Source organism: Rhinopithecus roxellana, chromosome 8 (assembly GCF_007565055.1).
Source record: "Rhinopithecus roxellana isolate Shanxi Qingling chromosome 8, ASM756505v1, whole genome shotgun sequence".
NCBI lineage: Eukaryota > Metazoa > Chordata > Mammalia > Primates > Cercopithecidae > Rhinopithecus > Rhinopithecus roxellana.
Window position 1 is genome coordinate 90,519,410 of NC_044556.1, and position 25,635 is coordinate 90,545,044.

General features: G+C 37.3%; 1 protein-coding gene across 8 annotated transcripts in view; it reads right to left on the reverse strand.

The window, feature by feature from the left end:
- Positions 1-25,635, reverse strand: part of CDC42BPA (CDC42 binding protein kinase alpha) — a 329,925-nt gene that overhangs the window by 186,554 nt on the left and 117,736 nt on the right. For all 8 annotated transcript variants that reach the window (XM_010381838.2, XM_010381864.2, XM_010381872.2 and 5 more), the window contains exon 5: positions 20,015-20,163. In XM_010381838.2, coding sequence (XP_010380140.1) covers positions 20,015-20,163 — 149 coding nt within the window. The remainder of the gene's footprint in view (positions 1-20,014; positions 20,164-25,635) is intronic.

Below are 25,635 nucleotides of genomic sequence, written 5' to 3' on the forward strand. Positions count from 1 at the left end.
TCATATTTTTAGTTCATCTCCAAGGTACTGATGCTGGTACAGGTGCATTATGAACTCATTAATACAAGTACATCTGATGAGTTTCTATTTCTTTCTATTATTATCCCTACTAAATTGGAAATTTTCCCATCTTACGCCACTCGTAACCTTTCCAATTTGACTCCTGAATCCTTCAGATATAACCCTAAAACTCTTTGAAAGCTTATTTGCTATTTGGCATGACAAGATATACAGGGCTCATCTTGTCCACTTCCTACCTAGATCTTGAGTCAGTAATTTCTCCAAGTAGCCTGTTTTCCCTACAGTAGGAAATAGTATGTGAGGACAATAATCTGTCAATAGAGATGCTCACTGCTACTGTGCTGGTCACTGTTTCTAGTTATTTCTGCCACACAGAGCTGTATGTAAGGTGTATTGGGTATGTGTATGAAATACCGCAGAAGTTCATACTGATATAAAGTGCAGTGGCACGACCTTGGCTCACTGCAACCTCTGCCTCCCAGGTTCAAGCAATCCTTGAGCAGCTGGGATAACAGGCGTGTGCCACCACACTGGGCTAATTTTTGTATCTGTAGTAGAGACAGGGTTTCACCATGCTGGCCAGGCTGGTTTCGAACTCCCGACCTCAAGTGATCTGCCCGCCTCGGCCTCCCAAAGTGCTAGTATTACAGGTGTGAGCCACTGTGCCCAGCCCATACTGATACTTTCAATTCAAATTCAAGACATTAGGGTTTTTAATGATCTCTTCCATATTACATCAGCATCTCCTTTCTTCTACACCAAGAATTCTGATTCTTAACATAAGGGATAAAATTAGAATACTCTATCATCATTCTGTTTCATTTCATATTATAAACACAACAATGTCAAAATAACAGTAACTATACTGTCACCACTAATTTGATTACTGAAAACAGTTTGAAAAAAATTTTACATAAATTCTCCCAATTATTATCACTTACTTTTACAGTTGTACTGCATGCTCATGCCATAGCATATAGCCATTAATCCTGTGCTCACTCCTTTTAACGTTTTTCTGCTTTAGTTCTACAACTGACTATTTAATAAGCAATACCAGTCCTTATACTGATAACTCTATAGCCATGTTAGTCATCTGAAGCTCATTTTCTAGTAGGTTATACTAGAAAATGTATACTATACTAACTAGTATATATTATTATACTATCCTAACTAGTAGATTAGTATATTCTTCAAGAATTATTCATGGGAACAACATTCCTAAAATTCCTGAAACTTGGTAACATTTGTACATGACTTTTATACCTGAAAGTCTGTTTTGTTCACATTTTCTTTACCGGGGTTTTATAAATCTTTATCATAGAGCTTCATCATTGGAAAGTCTAACGATAAACTAATTTTCTCTCCCCTCTAATCCACTGGCTCTTTATGTTCCCCCACTTTTTTTTAAACTTTAAAAGTAAATAATTATTCTAGAATTTGTTTATGCCCTACCTCTCTCTATTATGTTATAGCTGGCATATACATTATGTATTCATTCATTTAATATCCCACAAAACAACTTTTGCTTTAAAGCCATATATTTTAAAGATTTAAGAAAAAAAATATAGTATTTCATATACACTGAGATTTTTACTATTTATTATTCTCTTTCTTCTTTCCTAAAAATCCAGGTTGCCTTCTGCTATCATTGCCCTACATTCTGACGTGCTTTTTTCAGCATTTCTTGTACAGAAGGCCTGAAGCAATGGATTCTTTTGGGTTATCTTTATCTGAAAATGACTCTCCCCACCCCCCACCTCATTATCTGAAGAAAATGTCCCCAGATACAGAATATTGCATTGACAGTTTTCTTCCTCTCAATACTCTGAAGATGTTAATTACCTTTTAGGTAGCGCTCCCCCCTCCCCGCGCCCCCACTCCCACCCCTTGATGAGAAACCTGAGATCATTCCAATTGTTTTTCCTTGTATGTGATATGTTGTTTTCCTCTGGTGCTTTCAAGACTTTTTCTCTATCCATTGTATTCTGTACTTTGATTCTGATGAGCTAGGTGTGGTTTTCCCAGAATTTACGTTGTTTTGGGTTTGCTGTAATTTTTTTCCACGGGGGGGCAGGGCAGGGGAGGGTTCTGGTGCAATTCTAAAAGAGCTGTAACACTATGCAATTTTTTATTCTACAAATTCATGTATTTCTCCAAACACAGGAAGTTTGGAGCTATTATTTTTTTCTGTCCTATTGTCTCTATTCTCTCTTTCTGGAACTCCAATTACATGCATGTTACACCTTTTCATTCCTGAGAATGTGCTCATTTTTTCAATCTTTTTGTTTCTGTTTTTCATGGGATAATTTTCATTGATCTATATCCAAATTGAATTTGAATATACTTTATTTATTCCTATGTAATCTCCTTTGTCCTCTCAAAGACATTTAATACTTTTTTTTTTTGCAATACTGTATTTTTCTGTCCTAAAATTTCCATTTGTTTCTTTTATAGTTTTTATTTTATTGCTGAGATACTTCCATCATGTCACTCATCTGGAAGAAAACAAATGTGTTTTTCTTGACTTCATGGAACATATTTAAACTAAATGCTTTAAAGTCTTTGTCCAATAATTCTCATACCTGGATCATCTTGAATTGCTGATCTGGTTTGGCTCTGTGTCCCCACCAAAATCTCATCTTGAACTGTACTCCCACGATTCCCACATGTTGTGGGAGAGACCCAGTGGGAGATAACTGAATCATGGGGGCAGTTTTCCCCATACTGTTTTCGTGATAGTGAAGACGTCTCATGAGAGCTGATGATTTTATCAGGTGTTTCTGCTTTTATCAGGGTTTCTTATTCTCTCTTCGCCTGCTGCCATCCATGTAAGATAGGCCTTGCTACTCCTAGCCTTCCACCATGATTATGAGGCTTCTCCAGCCATGTTGATCTTGAGGAACTCACCAAATTTATATGCACTGCAGGTGAAATATAAGGTACATAATTTCTTGGGCTTGGTTTCCAGTCTTCAGAAAAGCAAGTCATAGAGGCTTTTCTTTTTCCTAAAAATTTTTATTTTGAAAAGATAATAGGCTCACAGGAAATTGAAAAATTGTTCAATGAATCCCTTGTACTCTTCCACCTGCTTCCCCCAATGGTAACATATAACTGTAGCACAATATCAAACAAAAAAATTGACAAGGGTACATTACTTTAGACTAGACCTTATTCAGTTTTCACCCTGTGATAATTAATATTAGGTGTCAATGTGACTGGACTGAAGGATGCCTAATTGGCTGGTAAAGTATTGTTTCTGGGTGTTTGTGACAGTGTTACCAGAGGAAACTGACATTTGAGTCAAGGGACTGAAAGAGGAAGACCCACCCTCAATGTGGACAAGCAAGTGGAAGAAGGTGGGATAATTCTGCTTGCTGAGTCTTCTGGCTCTCTTTCTTCTTCCAGTGCACGAAGCTTGCTTCAGTTTTCCCTGCCCTGGGACATCAGACTCCAGGTTCACCAGCCTTTGGACTTGTACCAGCAGCTTCCCGGGACTCTCAGGACTTTGGCCACAGACTGAAGGCTGCACTGTCGGCTTCCCTGGTTTTCCAGCTTTAGACTTAGACTGAGCCATAACTGGCTTCTCTCTTTCCCCAGCTTGCAGTTTTATCCTATCACAGGACTTCACCTTGTAATCGGCTGAGTTAATTCTCCCTAACTGACTCCCTTTTATATATACATATATCCTGTTGGTTCTGTCTCTCTGGAGAAGCCTAATACATGCCATTTTAAAAATGTACATGTGTGTGCATGTATAGTTCTGTGCAATTTTATCCTGTGTATAGTCATGTAACTACCACCAAAATCACAACGTAACTGTTCCATTATCACAAACGAACTCCCTCCCACTGCCTCTTTGTATTTCTACTCACTTCCCCATTCATTTTCCCCAGGCCCTGTCCCCTGGAAATTATTCAACTGTTCTCTATCTCTGTAGTTTTGTCATTCAAGAATGTTATATAAATGGAAACATACAGTATGTAACATTTTGAGATTTAATTCTTCTCACAAAGCATAATACCCTTGAGGCCCCTCTAGGTTATTGTACATATCAGAAATTCATCCCTTTTTATTGTTCAATAGTACTCCACTGCATGGATATACCAGTTTTGTTGAACTATTCACCCACTGAAGGATACCTGGGTTGTTTCCAGTATTTTGCTACTACAAATAAAGCCGCTATGAACATGCAAGTACAGATTTTTCTGTGACTATAAATTTTGACTTGTCTGGGATAAATGTTCAAGAATGTAACTGATAGGTCAGATCATGTTACATGCTTAACTTTTTTAAAAAAATGTCCAACTGTCTTCCAAAGTAGCTGTGCCATTTTCTATTTCTACCAGCAACATGTAAGAGATCCACTTTCTACATATCCTTGCCAGCATTTAGTATTATCTATTTTTTTATTTTAGCTATTCAAATAGGTGGGTAATAATATCTCATTATGGTTTTAACTGTCATTTTCGTAATATTCAATATCAGTATATTGAACATCTTTTCATGTGCTTACTTGCCATCTCTATCTTCTCTTGGGTGAAATGTCTATTGTCTCTTCCCTATTTTGTAATTACATTGCTTGGGCTTTTTAATCGCATTTTGAGAGTTCTTTATATAGTCTAGATATAAAACCTTTGTAAGATATGTTGACAACTATTTTCTCCCATTTTGTAGCCTGTCTTTTTATAGTCTTAGCAGGGTTTTTCATTGAGCACATAATTTTAATTTTAATGCAGTCCCATTTATTCATTTTTATTGATTTTTTTTGTCATATCTAAAAACTCCTTACCAAGTCCTAGATCCAGAAAATGTTCTCCAATATTTTCTTCTAACAGTTTTATAGTTTTATGTTGTACATTTAAATTCTTGACCCATTTTGAATTAATTTTTCTATTTATGAGAGCTTTGGGGAAGTTATTTCGGGTTTTTTTGTTTTTTTTTTCTGGTCTCTTATTTGAGCACCATTTGTTGAAGATTATTTTTGCTTTTGCACTTTTCTCAAAATCAGTTGGAAATACCTGTGTTAGCCTAGGTCTGGTACTGTGTACTTATTACATCGCAATTATCTCTTGGTCTTAAGGTGGCAATACAGTATGGCTTAATATCTGGTAGAGTGATTCTTTCCACTTTATTCTCGCTTTTCAAAATCATTTTAACTACTCCAGTTCTATTGCCTTTCCACATAAAATTTAAAATAAGCTTGTCTTTATCTAAAGAAATCTTGCTAGGGTTTTGAGAGATTGCATTAAACCTATAGATTTGCTACCTCACGAAAGAACATGAAAAAAAAAAAAAAGAATAAAGACTAAGCCTGTAGATCAATTTGGGAAGAACTGACATCTTTAATGTTTAAAGCATTTCAAATCTACTAGCCACTCATTATTTCTAATTCCTCCAAACAGTATTCACCAGTATTATTAGCTGCTCTATTAATATCATTTTTCTTCACTCCTCAATACCACTGCATTATTTCCCCTCCTCCTTCAAAGGGGAGAAGGCTACTGGGGTAATTCTCAGTAGAAAACAATAGTAATAGCCCCTTTGAGTGTTTATCTTTATAACATCATAACGTTCTTAGGTTTCTCGACAAAATAAGCTGTTATTTTTCCAGGTAGTCATTTAACACTTTAATTAGCATCTTTGGAAATCTTTTCATCGTTACAAGAGAACTTGTTTTTTTTTAACAAAAAATTCTTAGTTGCTGTACCCTCAATTGAGGTATGAGTTATTAAGAAATTATTTTAGGCAGATAGGAAAAAAAGGGGTCCTTGGAAGATTTTTCCAGCTCTTACCTAGCATGAAAGCCTTGGGTCTTAGACTCTGGCTGGCAACCCTTGATATGCAAATGTTAGCCATTAGAAACTTTGGGGAACATGGTGATTACCATCCGTTGTCCTCTTGCCCTTGCCCTAACATGTGCCTGGCAGTATGGCTGCTCCCACATATCCCCACGTGTGTGAAACATCATGGCACCCTGCATTTGCATGTTAAAAAGAGAGGGTGGGAGGGCCAGTTTTTTCACGGGCTATGTGCATGAAATGCCAGGTCAAACCAATCCCCTGAGCTCTATGCAAATCAGACCACCTCCTCCAGCCATCCAATATAGCTGGCTGATACTACCTGAAAGCGGGGTTCTGTCTCTTGGCTTTGGAGCCCCCCTTCCTCTGTCTCTGTAGAGGGGAGCTTTTTCTTTCTTTCCTCCCCCTTCTCTCTTGCCTATTAAACGCCCTGCTCCTTAAAATTACTCCATGTGTGTCCGTGTTGTTTTTTTCTAATTTGACTCAAGAGGAAGAATCTGGTGTTCCTCCACTCATCGGAGCCGTATCACAATGATAAAACATGTTGTTTTGAAATCTAAGTTTTAAAAGATTATGGGGAGACTTCCACTTCCAGTATGTAAGGAGTCCAGAAGTCACCACAGTGTCCTAACAAAAAGTAAAACCCTGAACGAACTGAAAAATCAACTCTTCTTAGATATGTAAGAGAAGTAAGGTCACAGGGCAAACTGTTGTCCCCAAATTGGACAGAGAGGTGGCTATGGAGAATCACAACTTGGCAGTTTAAAAACCTATAGCAGAAACCTTGCAGGGAACCAGTACCTGGTTAGGAAAACCTAAACAGTGATTAAAGAATTGCTGCAGGTTCAGTGTGGACAAGCCTTAAAGATTAAAAACTCCAAAGGTGGCCCAGTCACAGGGAGGCCCCACATTTATTTTTGAGTTTTACCACCAAGAGCTCAACCATGTCCTCATAGTGAATACCAGAGAAACATACCCTCATGCTTCCAACAGAGGGAGGAGAAAAGAGAATCTCTGCTGCATTCTGAAATATGCCAGAGTATTCTCTTCTTAAGAAGGCCTGCCCTCAGGAGAAACTATTTTACCAGAGTCTAACTTGTCTGGAATTTTTCAGAGCCTAACCTGCTGGGGTATTATCAGAGACTAACCTTCCAGAAGGAGGGGCAGTACCCAAGTCTGGCACCTTCTAGCCATCCTGTCCCAACTAAGCAGGAAGGCAGGAAGTGAGGTACAGAGGTGGCAGGAGTACTGAGAAGCTGAGAAGCTCTGGTGTTCACAGTGCAGTCTCACAGCCTCACTAAAGATTGGGACCTAATCATAGGACTACAGAATGGCCCCTTACCAACACATACATGCACACACACGTCCCTTGCCACTACATCAATCAAAGCGTACTTACTGCAATTCCTTTTGCCCAACATATTGAGAAAAGAAAAAGAGCTCAAAGCCATCTGAGCTATGTGAAGCATGAAAAATTTATTAGGCAAAAGCTTGGCCATCCTCAAGCTTTGGGCTCAAAGTCTATACTTATTTTCTAATCTTGTTATTTAAGGTTAACAACATGTCTGCCTTTCAACAAAAAATTACAAGGCATAATAAAAATGGGACAAAGAGACTAGACAGACATCAAAATGAGTCAGATATGGCAACAATGTTGCAATTATCAGACCAGGAATTTTAAAAACTATTATTGATATGTTAAAGACTTTATGGTTAAAGTACGCAACATGCAAGAACAGATAAATAAGATGGGGAGTCTAAGAAAGAATCAGAACTGTTAGAGACCAAAAACACTGTAACAGAAATAAATAATACTTTTGATGAGCTCGTTAGTAGACCAGACACCACTTAGGAAAGAATCTCTGAGCTTGAGAATATAACAGAAACTTCAAAACGAAAAAAGCAAAGAGAAGACTGGGAAAAAAAAAAAAAAAAAAAAAAAACAGAACAGAATATCCAAGAACTGTGGGATTACTACAAAAGGTATAAGTTACATGCAACGGGAATACTAGAAGGAAAAGGAATGAAGCAATAATGTCTGAGAATTTTCCAAAATTTTCCTACATCAAACCACAGAGTCAGGAAATTCAAAAAGTATCAAGCAGGATAAATGCAATCCCCCACCCCCACAAAAAAAAAAAAAAAAAAAAAAAAAAAAACAACTATACCTAGGTACACCACTTTCAAACTACAGAATACAAAAAAAAAATAAAGAAAAAAATCCTGAAAGAAGCCAGAGGCAAAAAACACCTTACGTATAGAGGAACAAAGATAACAATTATATCTGATTCCTTAGAAACCATGCAAGTAAGAAGAGAGTGAAGTGAACTATTTAAAAGAAGAAGAAAAAAAAACCTCACCAACCTATAATTTCATATGCTGCAAAATTATCCTTCAAAAGTGAAAGAGAAATACTTTCTCAGACAAAAACAAAATTTGAGGGACTTTGTTGCCAGGAAAACTACTTTTCAGGAAAAATTTAAAAGTTCTTCAAAAAGAAGAAAAATGCTATAAATCAGAAACAGAACTATGTAAAGAGAGGACCAGCATCAGAGAATGAGTAAGTGAAAGTAAAATAAAAACTTGTATCTTTTATTTTTAATTAATCTAAAAGATAACAGTTTGTTCAAAAGAATGGCAACGATGTATTCAAATATGAATTCTTACTTATGCATGAAATAAATGACAGCAATGATACAAGGGACAAGAACGAGAAATTAGGATTACTCTGTTATTACAAGGTACTTCACTATCCATGAAGCAGCACCATATTATTTCAAAGTGGGCTGAGATTAGTTGTAAATTTATATTGCAAACTCTAGGGTAACCATTAAGAAAGGTTAAAAAATAGAAGTATAATTGAAATGCTAAAAAGAGAGAAGAAAAAAAAAGCAATCATATAAAATGCAGCTTCATTCACAATTGCCAAAACTTAGAAGCAACCAAGATGTCCTTAGGTAGATAAATGGATAAACTGCGGTACATGCAGACAATAGAATGTTACTCACTAAAAAGAAATGAGCTGTCACACCTTAAATATTGCTAAGCAAGAGAAGCCGATCTGAAAAGGCTATAAACTGCATGATTCCAACTATATGATATTCCAGAAAAGGCAAACCTATGAGACAGTAAAAAGATCAGTCATGTTCCAGGGTTAGCGGGACGGTAGGACTAAAGAGGTGGAACATAGAACATTTTTAGGGCAGTCAAATTATTCCACATAATACTATTATGGTGGATATACGTTGTTCTGCATTTGTCAAAGCCCATAGAATGTACAACACCAACAGAGAACACGAATGTAAACATGTAAACTATGGACTTAGGTGATAATGAAGGGTTATCGATGTTAACAAATGTGCCACACTCTGGTAAGGCATGTTGATAGTGGGGGAGGCTGTGCATGTGTGTGTGGTGGGTGGGAGGAGGTCTAAGGGGAACTCTATACTTTCCACTCAATTTTTCTATGATCCTAAAACTGCTGTAAATAAGAAAGTTTATTAATTTAAAAAGTATATATGAAAGTGTATTCACTTAGAAATTGAGCTCTCATTCCTACCCCATCCATCCCATTTTCTCTCCACCCTAGTCTCTTTAGGCAACCATTTTTACAACTGCCAGTGTATTCCAGCAGTTGTAAAACTTTCCTTAGGAAATGCAAGCAAATTTAGAAATATATGCTTATATCCCCGCATTTCTTAAGTAAAATTTAGCACACACAAAAGCTTATGAAAAATGCTGCCCAAAGAAAGGAAGGGAAAATCAGAAATGAAAACTAAGGAAGAGTAAGAAATATTCTCGATAGACCTAGACAGAAAAATGTATTTAGAATTATAGAACTGAAGGATGAAACCATTTTATTTATAACAATTTTAATGCCTCAAATTTATAATTGAAAAAGATGTTTCCCTAATTACAATGGCATATTTTCTATACTGTCAAAACATTTTCATATACACATTTCATCTCACCTTCCCAATACCCTGGCAAAATAAGCAGAGTAAACGTCATTTATTATCCTCCTTTAACAGATGGGGAATCTGATAGGTGATGGAATTAAATCTTCTGATTCCTAGTCCAGTGCTTTTTGACTACTCAATATCATTAGAAATATTTTGCTTTAATTATTCCTACCATTTACTACTTTCCATTGCTCCTGTTAAACCTTTGTGCAAATTTTTCATATGCAAGTTTTTGTGCTGATAGAAGACAAACAACACACTTTTACAAGTCTAGAAATAAATTTCCTTAAAAAGAACACAAGAAAAAGGAGAGTATTTCCTTCCTTAAACACGAGTCTCACTATTCCCTTTTTGTATTCTCCACTTCCCTATATTTTAAGTTCATGAATTATAAAACATTAGGAAATCTGATAAATTTCATAAAACTCTAAGACATGAAGACATGAAATTTACCACAAAATAACTTAACATTTCGTTGCCTAAAATTCATTGTAGTTTATTAGCTACCAAGATACAAAGTCTGTAACATTCAAGAGTTCCATGATAAGAACCAAAATCTGTCTTTACAAATTAATCTCCTACTAAACTCAACATGAACTCTTTTCTCTAGCCAAACTAGTCTATTAAGTATTTTTCAAAACTACCATTTGCCTTCTTATGTGCTTTTCTACCATTCACTTATCTTGAATGCCTTCCTATCTGCCTACATACAGTCTTCTCATTCTTCAAAGCCCCACCATTAAAGTCTTCTATGAAAAACATGATGTTGTGCAAAGAACATAAATCTGGCAACAAGCCTAACTTAGATTTTAATCTAGGCTATGCTACTTACTAACTAATGTCTCTGAAGCTGGGTTTCCTCATCTATAAAATGGGGCAGCATCCATTTTAGATGACATCTAAATCACAGAATTTGTGTTGGAATACAGTGAAGAGCACAAAGAGTTAAAAAAAAAAAGGGACTAGAACTGATCATTAGAAATAAACTTATTACTCATTTCTTGAGCTCACTGTAACTTGCTTGTATAACTCATTTAGCAATCCACAGTCTGGACTCACTCCGTCATCTCTTACACTTTGGCCCTAAATGATTTATTTAACTTGTGGCATTTTAAGTTTTATTTCTCTCTTAGGTTTTGTGTCTCCAAACAACTGAAACCTTTTCAAAAGCCACAACTATATGCTATACCTACTTACTTACAATTCCACATAGTTTTAGCATGTTACTTATAAAAGAGGACTCAAAAAATATTTCCTCAGTAAAGCATTTGCTGAAAATAATCTATCCAGAAAATGAGAATAACATTTTAAGAAGAGCATTAACACAATGGAGCATCCACGGAAAGGTAAAAGGAAAGAAAAGGAGGGAGGAAGAAGAGGTGTGGGAATGGGCAGAGTGTGTGGCATGGGGTTAAGACAAGGAAGATAGGAAGTGTATTCAGATTGTGATAACAGAGAAACTAGAGATGTTTAGATGTTTAACCTAAAGAAGACTTCAGAAAGCATGATAAATAGAAGACACATAAATTATATGTGACTCTAAAAGCAAAACTAGGACCAATGACTAAAATAAAAAGAAATTCAAGGCCGGGAGTGGTGGCTCACGCCTGTAATCCCAGCACTTTTGGAGGCCAAGGCGGGCAGATCACCTGAGGTAGGGAGTTCCAGACCAACCTGACCAACCTGGAGAAAACCCGTCTCTACTAAAAGTACAAAAAATTAGCCAGGCTTCATGGCGCATGTAATCCCAGCTACTCGGGAGGCTGAGGCAGGAGAATTGCTTTAACCCAGGAGGCGAAGGTTGTGCTGAGCCAAGATCACACCAGGGCACTCCAGCTTGGGCAACAAGAACGAAACTCTGTCTCAAAAAAAATAAAGAAAAGAAATTCAGCTTAACATAAAATAAAATTTAATAATATTAGAGCTGCTCAACCAAGGAATAAATATGATTCATTTAAAAGTACCTTGTAAAATTAAATGTACTTAAGCATAGCTCAAGGTTGAAATGGTTTTCAGTCCAAAAAACAGTATCTCTAACAAGCCTGGCAGAATGAAAGATATTAGAAATACCTCATATTTACTTTCATCAATCAAGGCATATAATTTTCAGAAGTAGTTATTCCTTGTCAAGAATTACATATAAACTGGGTAAAGTCTCTCAATTCCACAAGCCTAAGACTCTATGTTTTGTAACATTCTTCAAATATTCAATGAAATAGTATTTTCTGTAAGTATTTTTAAATGATAGTCCTCAGCTAGGATTTTGGATTACTGTTTAAACCACAAAATAGCATTTTGGTTTCTCACTCTGTAAGTGACTCTTGAGACCACAATACCATCTTTAAAGCTGCACTGTGGCCAGGAGTGGTAGCTCATGCCTCTAATCCCAACACTTTGGTAAGCTGGGTGGCAGGATCACTTGAGTCCAGGAGTTCAAAATCAGCCTGAGCAACACAGTGAGACCCCCCATCTCCACAAAAATTTAAATTTAAAAAAAAAAAAAAAAAAAACTGCATTGTCCTTTACAATTTTCAAAGCATTTCCATATCTTTATTTTCAATGAAAACTATGGACAATCAGATACCCACAGAGAAAAGCACATGAATAGGCAAGAGCCAAACAGAGATATGATAAAATACAAATTGTTTAATTATTCTTCCTTTAATAATGTCTTAGAACTTCAATACTAATTAAATAAAACAGTGATTAAGACACCCACATCTTAAAAAGCAAACACTGAAACAGAAACATTCTACTCCTGCCACATTCATGTTCTTCTCAGAGATCACTCTCACTACCCAAAACTTAAAAGAAATAGTCACTGCTGTCTTAGAGCATAGTTCTCAGAGTGTGGTCACTATACCAGCAGCAGCATCACCACCTGGGAACTTGTTAGAGATGGCAATTCCCCAGCCCCACCCAACCCACTGAATCAGCACTTCTGCAGCTGACTCAACAATCTGGGTTTCAACCAGGCTTCCTCCATAGGATTCAGATGCATGCCAAAGTTTGAAAAGCACTCTTAGAAAATGGTTTAGTTTATTTCTAACTTGGCAGTATCCCTTTACCTACTTCTCCTCAGCACCTTTCTCTTTCTCACATCTTGCACCATCCAAAGATACTCTCATTTGAATGATTAATTCACCAACAATGTTCTGCTCTTTCCTACTTTCCTCTTAAAATGTGAGGGTACCTTTTAAATCATCCCATATATCCTTAATTTATTTCTTTTTTTTTTTTTTTTTTTTTTTTTTTTTTTTATTATACTTTAAGTTCTAGGGTACATGTGCATAACGTGCAGGTTTGTTACATATGTATACTTATGCCATGTTGGTGTGCTGCACCCATCAACTCGTCAGCATCCATCAATTCATCATTTATATCTTGTATAACTCCCCAATGCAAGCCCTCCCTCCTCCCCCCTCCCCCCTCCCCATGATAGGCCCCAGTGCGTGATGTTCCCCTTCCCGAGTCCAAGTGATCTCATTGTTCAGTTCCCACCTATGAGTGAGAACATGCGGTGTTTGGTTTTCTGTTCTTGTGATAGTTTGCTAAGAATGATGGTTTCCAGCTGCATCCATGTCCCTACAAAGGACGCAAACTCATCCTTTTTTATGGCTGCATAGTATTCCATGGTGTATATGTGCCACATTTTCTTAATCCAGTCTGTCACAGATGGACATTTGGGTTGATTCCAAGTCTTTGCTATTGTGAATAGTGCCGCAATAAACATACGTGTACATGTGTCTTTGTAGTAGAATAATTTATAATCCTTTGGGTATATACCCAGTAGTGGGATGGCTGGGTCATATGGTACATCTAGTTCTAGATCCTTGAGGAATTGCCATACTGTTTTCCATAATGGTTGAACTAGTTTACAATCCCACCAACAGTGTGAAAGTGTTCCTATTTCTCCACCTCCTCTCCAACACCTGTTGTTTCCTGACTTCTTAATGATTGCCATTCTAACTGGTGTGAGATGGTATCTCATTGTGGTTTTGATTTGCATTTCTCTGATGGCGAGTGATGATGAGCATTTTTTCATGTGTCTGTTGGCTGTATGAATATCTTCTTTTGAGAAATGTCTGTTCATATCCTTTCCCCACTTTTTGATGGGGTTGTTTGTTTTTTTCTCGTATATTTGTTGGAGTTCTTTGTAGATTCTGGATATTAGCCCTTTGTCAGATGAGTAGGTTGCAAAAATTTTCTCCCATTCTGTAGGTTGCCTGTTCACTCTGATGGTAGTTTCTTTTGCTGTGCAAAAGCTCTTTAGTTGAATTAGATCCCATTTGTCAATTTTTGCTTTTGCTGCCGTTGCTTTTGGTGTTTTAGACATGAAGTCCTTGCCCATGCCTATGTCCTGAATGGTACTACCTAGATTTTCTTCTAGGGTTTTGATGGTATTAGGTCTAACATTTAAGTCTCTAATCCATCTTGAATTAATCTTCGTATAAGGGGTAAGGAAAGGATCCAGTTTCAGCTTTCTACTTATGGCTAGCCAATTTTCCCAGCACCATTTATTAAATAGGGAATCCTTTCCCCATTTCTTGTTTCTCTCAGGTTTGTCAAAGATCAGATGGCTGTAGATGTGTGGTATTATTTCTGAGGACTCTGTTCTGTTCCATTGATCTATATCTCTGTTTTGGTAGCAGTACCATGCTGTTTTGGTTACTGTAGCCTTGTAGTATAGTTTGAAGTCAGGTAGCGTGACGCCTCCAGCTTTGTCCTTTTGACTTAGGATTGTCTTGGCAATGCGGGCCCTTTTTTGGTTCCATATGAACGTTAAAGCAGTTTTTTCCAATTCTGTGAAGAAACTCATTGGTAGCTTGATGGGGATGGCATTGAATCTATAAATAACCTTGGGGAGTATGGCCATTTTCACGATATTGATTCTTCCTATCCATGAGCATGGTATGTTCTTCCATTTGTTTGTGTCCTCTTTTATTTCACTGAGCAGTGGTTTGTAGTTCTCCTTGAAGAGGTCCTTTACATCCCTTGTAAGCTGGATTCCTAGGTATTTTATTCTCTTTGAAGCAATTGTGAATGGAAGTTCATTCCTGATTTGGCTCTCTGCTTGTCTGTTACTGGTGTATAAGAATGCTTGTGATTTTTGCACATTAATTTTGTATCCTGAGACTTTGCTGAAGTTGCTTATCAGCTTAAGGAGATTTTGGGCTGAGACGATGGGGTTTTCTAAATATACAATCATGTCATCTGCAAACAGGGACAATTTGACTTCTTCTTTTCCTAACTGGATACCCTTGATTTCTTTCTCTTGCCTGATTGCCCTAGCCAGAACTTCCAACACTATGTTGAATAGGAGTGGTGAGAGAGGGCATCCCTGTCTTGTCCCAGTTTTCAAAGGGAATTTTTCCAGTTTTTGCCCATTCAGTATGATATTAGCTGTGGGTTTGTCGTAAATAGCTCTTATTATTTTGAGGTACGTTCCATCAATACCGAATTTATTGAGCGTTTTTAGCATGAAGGGCTGTTGAATTTTGTCAAAAGCCTTTTCTGCATCTGTTGAGACAATCATGTGGTTCTTGTCTTTGGTTCTGTTTATATGCTGGATTACGTTTATTGATTTGCGAATGTTGAACCAGCCTTGCATCCCAGGGATGAAGCCCACTTGATCATGGTGGATAAGCTTTTTGATGTGCTGCTGAATCCGGTTTGCCAGTATTTTATTGAGAATTTTTGCATCGATGTTCATCAGGGATACTGGTCTAAAATTCTCTTTTTTTGATGTGTCTCTGCCAGGCTTTGGTATCAGGATGATGTTGGCCTCATAAAATGAGTTAGGGAGGATTCCCTCTTTTTCTATTGATTGGAATAGTTTCAGAAGGAATGGTACCAGCTCCTCCTTGTACCTCTGGTAGAATTCAGCTGTGAATCCATCTGGTCCTGGACTTTTTTTGGTGGGTAGGCTATTAATTGTTGCCTCAATTTCAGAGCCTGCTATTGGTCTATTCAGGGATTCAACTTCTTCCTGGTTTAGTCTTGGAAGAGTGTAAGTGTCCAGGAATTTATCCATTTCTTCTAGATTTCCTAGTTGATTTGCGTAGAGACGTTTATAGTATTCTCTGATGGTAGTTTGTATTTCTGTGGGGTCAGTGGTGATATCCCCTTTATCATTTTTTATTGCATCTATTTGATTCCTCTCTCTTTTCTTCTTTATTAGCCTTGCTAGCGGTCTGTCAATTTTGTTGATCTTTTCAAAAAACCAACTCCTGGATTCATTGATTTTTTGGAGGGTTTTTTGTGTCTCTATCTCCTTCAGTTCGGCTCTGATCTTAGTTATTTCTTGCCTTCTGCTAGCTTTTGAATGTCTTTGCTCTTGCCTCTCTAGTTCTTTTAATTGTGATGTTAGAGTGTCAATTTTAGATCTTTCCTGCTTTCTCTTGTGGGCATTTAGTGCTATAAATTTCCCTCTACACACTGCTTTAAATGTGTCCCAGAGATTCTGGTATGTTGTATCTTTGTTCTCATTGGTTTCAAAGAACATCTTTATTTCCGCTTTCATTTCGTTATGTACCCAGTAGTCATTCAGGAGCAGGTTGTTCAGTTTCCATGTAGTTGAGCGGTTTTGATTGAGTTTCTTAGTCCTGAGTTCTAGTTTGATTGCACTGTGGTCTGAGAGACAGTTTGTTATAATTTCTGTTCTTTTACATTTGCTGAGGAGTGCTTTACTTCCAATTATGTGGTCAATTTTGGAATAAGTGCGATGTGGTGCTGAGAAGAATGTATATTCTGTTGATTTGGGGTGGAGAGTTCTATAGATGTCTATTAGGTCCGCTTGGTGCAGAGATGAGTTCAATTCCTGGATATCCTTGTTAACTTTCTGTCTCGTTGATCTGTCTAATGTTGACAGCGGAGTGTTGAAGTCTCCCATTATTATTGTATGGGAGTCGAAGTCTCTTTGTAAGTCTCTAAGGACTTGCTTTATGAATCTGGGTGCTCCTGTATTGGGTGCATATATATTTAGGAGAGTTAGCTCTTCCTGTTGAATTGATCCCTTCACCATTATGTAATGGCCTTCTTTGTCTCTTTTGATCTTTGATGGTTTAAAGTCTGTTTTATCAGAGACAAGGATTGCAACCCCTGCTTTTTTTTTGTTCTCCATTTGCTTGGTAGATCTTCCTCCATCCCTTTATTTTGAGCCTATGTATGTCTCTGCATGTGAGATGGGTCTCCTGAATACAGCAGACTGATGGGTCTTGACTCTTTATCCAGTTTGCCAGTCTGTGTCTTTTAATTGGAGCATTTAGTCCATTAACATTTAAGGTTAATATTGTTATGTGTGAACTTGATCCTGCCATTATGATATTAACTGGTTATTTTGCTCGTTAGTCGATGCAGTTTCTTCCTAGCCTCGATGATCTTTACATTTTGGTATGTTTTTGCAATGGCTGGTACCGGTTGTTCCTTTCCATGTTTAGGGCTTCCTTCAGGGTCTCTTGTAAGGCAGGCCTGGTGGTGACAAAATCTCTAAGCATTTGCTTATCTGTAAAGGATTTTATTTCTCCTTCACTTATGAAACTTAGTTTGGCTGGATATGAAATTCTGGGTTTAAAATTCTTTTCTTTAAGAACGTTGAATATTGGCCCCCACTCTCTTCTGGCTTGTAGAGTTTCTGCCGAGAGATCTGCTGTTAGTCTGATGGGCTTCCCTTTGTGGGTTACCCGACCTTTCTCTCTGGCTGCCCTTAAGATTTTTTCCTTCATTTCAACTTTGGTGAATCTGGCAATTATGTGTCTTGGAGTTGCTCTTCTGGAGGAGTATCTTTGTGGCGTTCTCTGTATTTCCTGAATTTGAATGTTGGCCTGCCCTACTAGGTTGGGGAAGTTCTCCTGGATGATATCCTGAAGAGTGTTTTCCAACTTGGTTCCATTTTCCCCCTCACTTTCAGGCACCCCAATCAGACGTAGATTTGGTCTTTTTACGTAATCCCATACTTCTTGCAGGCTTTGCTCATTTCTTTTTCTTCTTTTTTCTTTTGGTTTCTCTTCTCGCTTCATTTCATTCATTTGATCTTCAATCGCTGATACTCTTTCTTCCAGTTGATCGAGTCGGTTACTGAAGCTTGTGCATTTGTCACGTATTTCTCGTGTCATGGTTTTCATCTCTGTCATTTCGTTTATGATCTTCTCTGCATTAATTAGTCTAGCTGTCAATTCTTCCACTCTTTTTTCAAGATTTTTAGTTTCTTTGCGCTGGGTACGTAATTCCTCCTTTAGCTCTGATAAGTTTGATGGACTGAAGCCTTCTTCTCTCCTCTCGTCCAAGTCATTCTCTGACCAGCTTTGATCCGTTGCTGGCGATGGGCTGCGCTCCTTCGCAGGGGGAGATGCGCTCTTATTTTTTGAATTTCCAGCTTTTCTGCCCTGCTTCTTCCCCATCTTTGTGGTTTTATCTGTCTCTGGTCTTTGATGGTGGTGACGTACTGATGGGGTTTTGGTATAGGTGTCCTTCCTGTTTGATAGTTTTCCTTCTGACAGTCAGAAGGACTGTCTGTTGGTCTGTTGGAGATTGCATGAGGTCCACTTCAGACCCTGTTTGCCTGGGTATCAGCAGCAAAGGTTGCCGAAGATAGAATATTGCTGAACAGCGAGTGTACCTGTCTGATTCTTCCTTTGGAAGTTTCCTCTCAGGGGTGTACTCCACCCTGTGAGGTGTGGGGTGTCAGACTGCCCCTAGTGGGGGATTTCTCCCAGCTAGGCTACTCAGGGGTCAGAGACACACCTGAGCAGGCAGTCTGTCCGTTCTCAGATCTCAACCTCCGCGTTGGGAGATCCACGGCTCTCCCCAAAGCTGTCAGACAGAGTCGTTCGCGTCTGCACCGGCTCCCGCTACTTCCCCTGTTGGTCTTCAGCTGTGCGCTGTCCCCAGAGGTGGAGACTACAGAGACAGGCAGGCTTCCTTGAGCTGCTGTGAGCTCCACCCAGTTCGAGCTTCCCAGCGGCTTTGTTTACCTACTTAAGCCTCAGCAATGGCGGGCGCCCCTCCCCCAGCCTCGCTGCTGCCTTGCGGATAGATCGCGGCAGACTGCTGTGTTAGCAGTGAGGGAGGCTTCGTGGGCGTGGGACCCTCCCGGCCAGGATTGGGATATATTCTCCTGGTGTGCCTGTATGCTTACAGCGCAGTATTGGGGTGGGAGTTACCCGATTTTCCAGGTGTTGTGTGTCTCAGTTCCCCTGGCTAGGAAAACGGATCCCCTTCCCCCTTGCGCTTCCAGGTGAGGCGATGCCTCGCCCTGCTTCAGCTCTCGCTGGTCAGGCTGCAGCAGCTGAGCAGCACCGATTGTCCGGCACTCCCTAGTGAGATGACCCCAGTACCTCAGTTGAAAATGCAGAAATCACCGGTCTTCTGTGTCGCTCGCGCTGGGAGTTGGAGACTGGAGCTGTTCCTATTCGGCCATCTTGCTCCGCCCCCTCCTTAATTTATTTCTTACTTTTTGTGTGTCCTTCCAAATTCATGCTGGTATTTTTAAATTTTTAAAATGTAAATTATTAATAGTTTATAATAAATTACTCCATGAACATCAAAATTATCACTTTCATACAAAAAATCTCTTTTGACACAATCCTTGAAAGTATTTTCTTGAGAAACATAAAATATATAATACAGGACTTATTTAGCAAATGAAGCTATGACTTATGGTCTAGAATTCCAGCTAATTTAAATATATAAGACTCAACTATAAGAAAACTGACCAATACATACTCCTTTTGAGATGGAATTCATATGTACATTTAAACAAGAGTGGTTTTTAAAGAAGTGGTTTCTAGAAATGCTGACTGGAAGTGAGAACTTTTTTTTTTTTTTTTTTAACAGATTTAGGGGGTACAAGTGCAGTTCTGCTACACGGACATATTGTGTAGTTGTGAGGTATGCAATATAGTGTACCCATCACTTGATAGTGTACCCTGTACCCACAGGCAATTTCTCATCCCTCACCTCCTCCCACCTTTCCTAGTCTCCAATGTCTACTATTCCAGGAGTGAGAACTTTTAGATCCTATACACGTACATGTATGTATAAGCAGGCACATCAGTTCTGTAATGCTGACAAATAACAACAAAGCAAAACAACCAAAATCATCTGAAAATAATTTTTTTTGGTTGACGATAAATGTATCGAAGACCATAATTCATAAATCTGGCAGGAAATAGACCTTTGTTTCTAGATATTACATAGTAACTCACAGTCAGGTACAATGAAGGACTGTCTTACCTGTGTACATAATGTAGTTGATGAACTGAGTCAATTGCTATCACCATCTCAGCCAAGTAAAATCGAGCCATATCTTCAGGCAATCTATCTTCAAATTTGCTGAGTAAAGTAAGCAAATCCCCACCAACATAATAATCCATAACCAGGTACTGTGAATGAAAAAAATAAAATGTACTCAGTAAACTAATAAGAGTGAAAGATTAATATACTGTATCCCAAGGTCAAACAGGACTGGGTCAAATATTTATGCAGTTAATTACATATGCAGCTAATTAACAAGAAACTGTGTAAGATGATGATCTGCAGTCATTACAAAACTTCTAAATTTCATACAGCAGTAAAACAAAATTTTTAAAGACTGGGGCAGAGAACAACACAGGGTTACCATTCTTCTTGTTGTATTTTGCAAAGAGATAATATCATCATTATTATCATCTTCCAACAATGGAACACAGCCTTCCAAGATTTTAGAATAATGAACATTTGAATCCACCCCCCCCAAAAAAAACAATAAAAGAAAAAATTCAGAATACAGGATCGTCCCTACATTGAAAGAAATTTGTATTCATCATCATTATGTTTTCCTTATTTTACCTTGGATCAGTAAGAACTTTATCAGAACCAGCATCAGTCTATAGATCAGCATTTAGAAACCACTACTATGTAGAATAAAGTAATTCTCACCATATGTTTCTCTTCCCATTTCTAATACTGTAAATATCAGAATGAGCTTTTCTCAGGTGTATATAATAAACAGAAGCCAACTAATTTGAGATATGGATGCTTATGGGTATGTATGTGGGTGTGCCAAAAAAGAAATGATGAGGATAGTACATCAAACTGTTCACTGGGATTCTCTAGGTTGTTAGATTACAGCTGATGTTATAACTTTATGTTCTACATTGCTTTATAAACATGTATTACATATACATGTGTATGTGTGTGTATATTATATATTATTTTTAAGTGAGGGAGAAAACTAGACATAGTGGAAAAATGGGTATTGTAATCAGAGAAGCCTGTATTCAAACACTGACTCCATGTTGTAAGTGGAAGTTGAAAAATTAATCTCTGTGACATTTCATTTTCTCTTCTACCTAACTATAATAATGATAATGTAGCACTTAGCATGAAGGCTAGTGAGTACAAGACACATGAATGTCATTAATAATGCCTTGAAATTAAGGTTTTATTACAGAATAAAGATATTGTTTCAGAGATATTACTGACTTGACATTAAGATTTAAAGAGTCTTGAAAAAATTCAAATTCCTTTTATTACTGTATGTTAAAATTATAAACATATAAAATTAGGGAAGCAGAATATATTTAAAATCCTTTGGTCTACTTGCTGTATTTACTAGACCTAACGTTTTTGTTTGTTTTGAGACAGTCTTGCTCTGTCACCAGGCTGCGGTGCAGTGGCACGATCTTGGTTCACTGCAACCCCTGACTCCTGGGTTCAAGTGATTCTCATGCCTCAGCCTCCTAAGTAGCTGAGATTACAGGCATGCGCCACCACACCCAGCTAATTTTTGTATTTTGTATTTTTAGTACAGACGGGGTTTCACCATGTTGGCCAGGATGGTCTTGATCTCCTGACCTCGTGATCTGCCTGCCTCGGCCTCCCAAAGTGCTGGGATTACAGGTGTGAGCCACCATGCTGGGCTGGCCTAACGTTGAACTGACCCTATCCTGACAATTTACTTTTGATTAAAGTGTGAAGACTATTTTCTTATAGACAGAGTCTGTAAGACTAAAAGTCTAAAATAACTAGTTAAATAATCCATTCTTTCTCCTCAATTCAAATGAAACGTCCCTTCATCATATTTTAAGATCCCAAATATACTCATATCTGTTCCTAGATAATCTATTCTGCTATGGTTACCTATTCCTATATTATTATAATATCATATTGTTCAGATCGGTTAATTTTATAGTAAAATTGAATATCTGGTACTCCTAATCACAAACTACTTTGAAAATATTACCCAACGTAGCTAAGGCATCTTTAAACAAGTTTTTAAAAAACATACACTGAGAGGTAATATTCATAATAGGTCAAGGATATAATCCTAACATAAAGAGCCCCTACCAACTGTTAAGAGAGGGACTAACGATCCAAAAAAACTAGGCTAGGAATATTAACAGATAATTCACATAAGAGGCAACACGATCAGCCAATTAATACATGCTGAACTTCAATAGTCACTAGGGAAATGAAAGCCAAAGCAACAATCACTGATTTTAGGAATCACTGGTCGAATTACTAAAAAGACCATCACAGCTTTGGGGATTGTTTCCAGTCCAAGGAAACAATGCTAAAACATCTGAAAACATGCAATAAACGAGTTACGTGTCCCAAAATGAGCATTTCAAAGAACAGATATGATTCTAGAAGTCTTTGTAGGAATATCAGAAAACTCTTTTAATTCCCATGCTGCCATAACAAAGAGATTAACAGTTAATCTTTAGAGGCTCACCTTATAGTTATTCCTCCTTGCTTTCTTTTTGTTTACTATTAAAAAATACTTTTCTAAAAAAAGATACTTTTCTAATAATTTCTGTCTTCACAAATTGGATTCCTATAAAGAATTTAGAGTTCATATGAGTTACTGCAATTAATTTAAAATTCAAGTATCTTTCACCTTTTAAACAAGTTACGTATGTCAATTCAAGGTATTTTCCTTTTTTTCCTCAACCATAAAATAACTAATCAGGAAACAACGAATAAGAAAGTACAGAACGAACAAATTTCACTGGTTCATTATATTCTAGTGTTATGTAAGTGACAAAAATTTTATGTGTCAATGTTGACACAACCAAGCAGCTTTGTATTTAACAAGCTTTTTTTAAAGAAAAAAATGATCTAATCACATATCTACCATTCATTAAATTATGTGCCTTTTTCTGAAACACACAAAAGGTCTACTTGCTATAACTGCAAATTTTTTCATAAACTATAGTGGTAAGTAGGTTAGAAATGAAAGTTATTTGCCACAGCTTTCTCAAACTGTATAACATTATAAATTATGTTCTTTACTTGGCAATTTAAAAGCTATCAGGGTTAAACATTACTTTGAAAAATAATTATATATAATAAAATTTCCTTTTATGGTATCTAAAATTAGCTATGTCAACATTTTTTAATGATTTTATTTTCTAATATTGTAAAAATGTTCAAAAGGAAATCTTTGATGATAACCAAGACCTCTGACTCTTGAGATGAATATATGATGAAGGCTCCCCTAAACTAAAGAAACACTGGCAAGTTATAGGAGATTTGACTGCTACAGTGTTTCATTCCTCCTCCAGTTATGTCTTTAATTCTATTTTAGTAATTACTGAGTGGTATATACAGACTATTTTTCCCTGAGAAATGTCTTTGAAAAAGAAATGTTAACCCTAATGTCAAATACTAAAGAATGCAAATAAAACTAAACGAGAGGAGAGAGATAAATCACAGTTCAGGCTTTTTTTGCTATATAAAATTTGGTATTTGAGTAATTTACTTCTATTAATATATCTACAAAATTATATAATTTTTCTATATTTATACCAAAATGTAGATTTTTAAGCAATGCACAAATCTGCAGTGTTACATTTATCTAACACAGAATACAATGTCATAGTGGATTTTATTCATTATTTGAAAACATTTTGAAAATTATCATGATACATTGCTATAATTTTTCTAAGCAAAGATGTGGGATGTGTTTTAATCTGCTCTTGCAAGTGTTGTTAACAAACCCATGCAGATTATATTTGCATGATACATTCACCCCTAAAATTTTGTATATTAAATAGAATAAATCCAGTTAAAACATCATTATATTCAATTTAACAACTATGCAACTAGCGCATACAAAACCCTTTATGCTATGGCTTTTAAACAATTCTCACTATAACCCACAATAATATATATGGCTTATATGATAATTCAGTATATTATAAAAGAAATGTGTCATGAGACCATATTCACTCTTACTACTTGTCATTAACTCTGTCATTTTCTATTCTATTTAATCTTCAAAAATGTTGCTTATGGCTGGGCATGGTGGCTCATGCCTGTAATCCACACACCTTAGGAGGTCAAGCTGATAGGATCACTTGAAGTCAAGAGTTCAAGATGAGCCTGAGCAACAAACTGAGACCCCATTTTTACTATAAAAAAAAAAAAATTAACTTAGTGGGGCACAGTGGCACACACCTGTAGTTCCAGTTACTCAAGAGGCTGAGGTGGGTGGGTTGCTTGAGCCCAGGAGTCAGAGGCAGAGTGAGCTCTAATTGGGCAACAGAGCAAGATCCAGCCTGGGCAACAGAGTAAGATCTTGTCTCTTTTAAAAAAAAAAGAAAAAGAAAAAAATTCCTGCTTGTAACTGACTTAATTGATGTTATTACCCACTAATGGGTCACCATCTGCAGTTTAATAAAACATTATTATACTCTATAAGCATGTAAGGGATATAAAAGACAGGTAATGACATTATTTGAACACCTAGATCTGGCCTGAAATCAGACAAACCCCATGAGTATTATAGAGTTGCATAAACCTTTATTTCTTTTTCCTTGTTTCCAGTGGGGTTGGAAAAACCTTTAATTTTATTTTATCTAAAGATGGTACAGTCCATGTAACTTATTTAATTTTTTTTTTTTTTTTTTTTTTTTTTTGAGACTGAGTCTCACTCTGTCACCCAGGCTGGAGTGCAGTGGCATGATCTCGGCTCACTGCAACCTCCACCTCCCGGGTTCACACCATTCTTCTGCCTCAGCCTCCTGAGTAGCTGGGACTAGAGGTGCCCGCCACCACGCCCGGCTAATTTTTTGTATTGTTAGTAGAGACGGGGTTTCACCATGTTAGCTAGGATGGTCTCAATCTCCCAACCTCATGATCCACCTGCCTCGGCCTCCCAAAGTGCTGGGATTACAGGTGTGAGCCATGACATCCAGCCTATTTAAATGTTTTTTAAAGTTGTATCAAAAAAAATCAGAGATATATACACACGTGTTATGTAATAAAAATAATTTAAAAACGTAAAGTTAGAATGAGATGAGAAAGATTAATTTCAATGGGAAATTCTGGAAATGATTACTTTAAGATGAATTTGAGCACAATTTTAAAGTGCTAGCTGGACTTCAACAGGAGCAGGGGAAGAGGAATGGTACTGGTATTAAAGGTATCATGAAAAACTCCTGAAGGCCTTCTACAGAACTTAACAAATAGCAATTATATGTTTGGATTTAGCTTTGACTTGCTTTTTAAGCTTTTATAAAGAATTCCAATGAAAAGGTATCAAATTTCCAGGGAGAAAAAAAAACACCACATATCAAGTGAACAAGTTACCCTGTGTGAAATGCTGTTAATTTTCTTTTTTTTTAAATTATACTTTTAAGTTCTAGGGTACATGTGCACAACGTGCAGGTTTGTTACATATGTATACATGTGCCATGCTGGTGTGGTGCACCCATTAACTTGTCGTTTACATTACGTATATCTCCTAATGCTATCCCTGCCCCCTCCCCTCACCCCCGCGACTGGCCCCGGTGTGTGATGTTCCCCTTCCTGTGTTCAAGTGTTCTCACTGTTCAGTTCCCACCTATGAGTGAGAACATGTGGTGTTT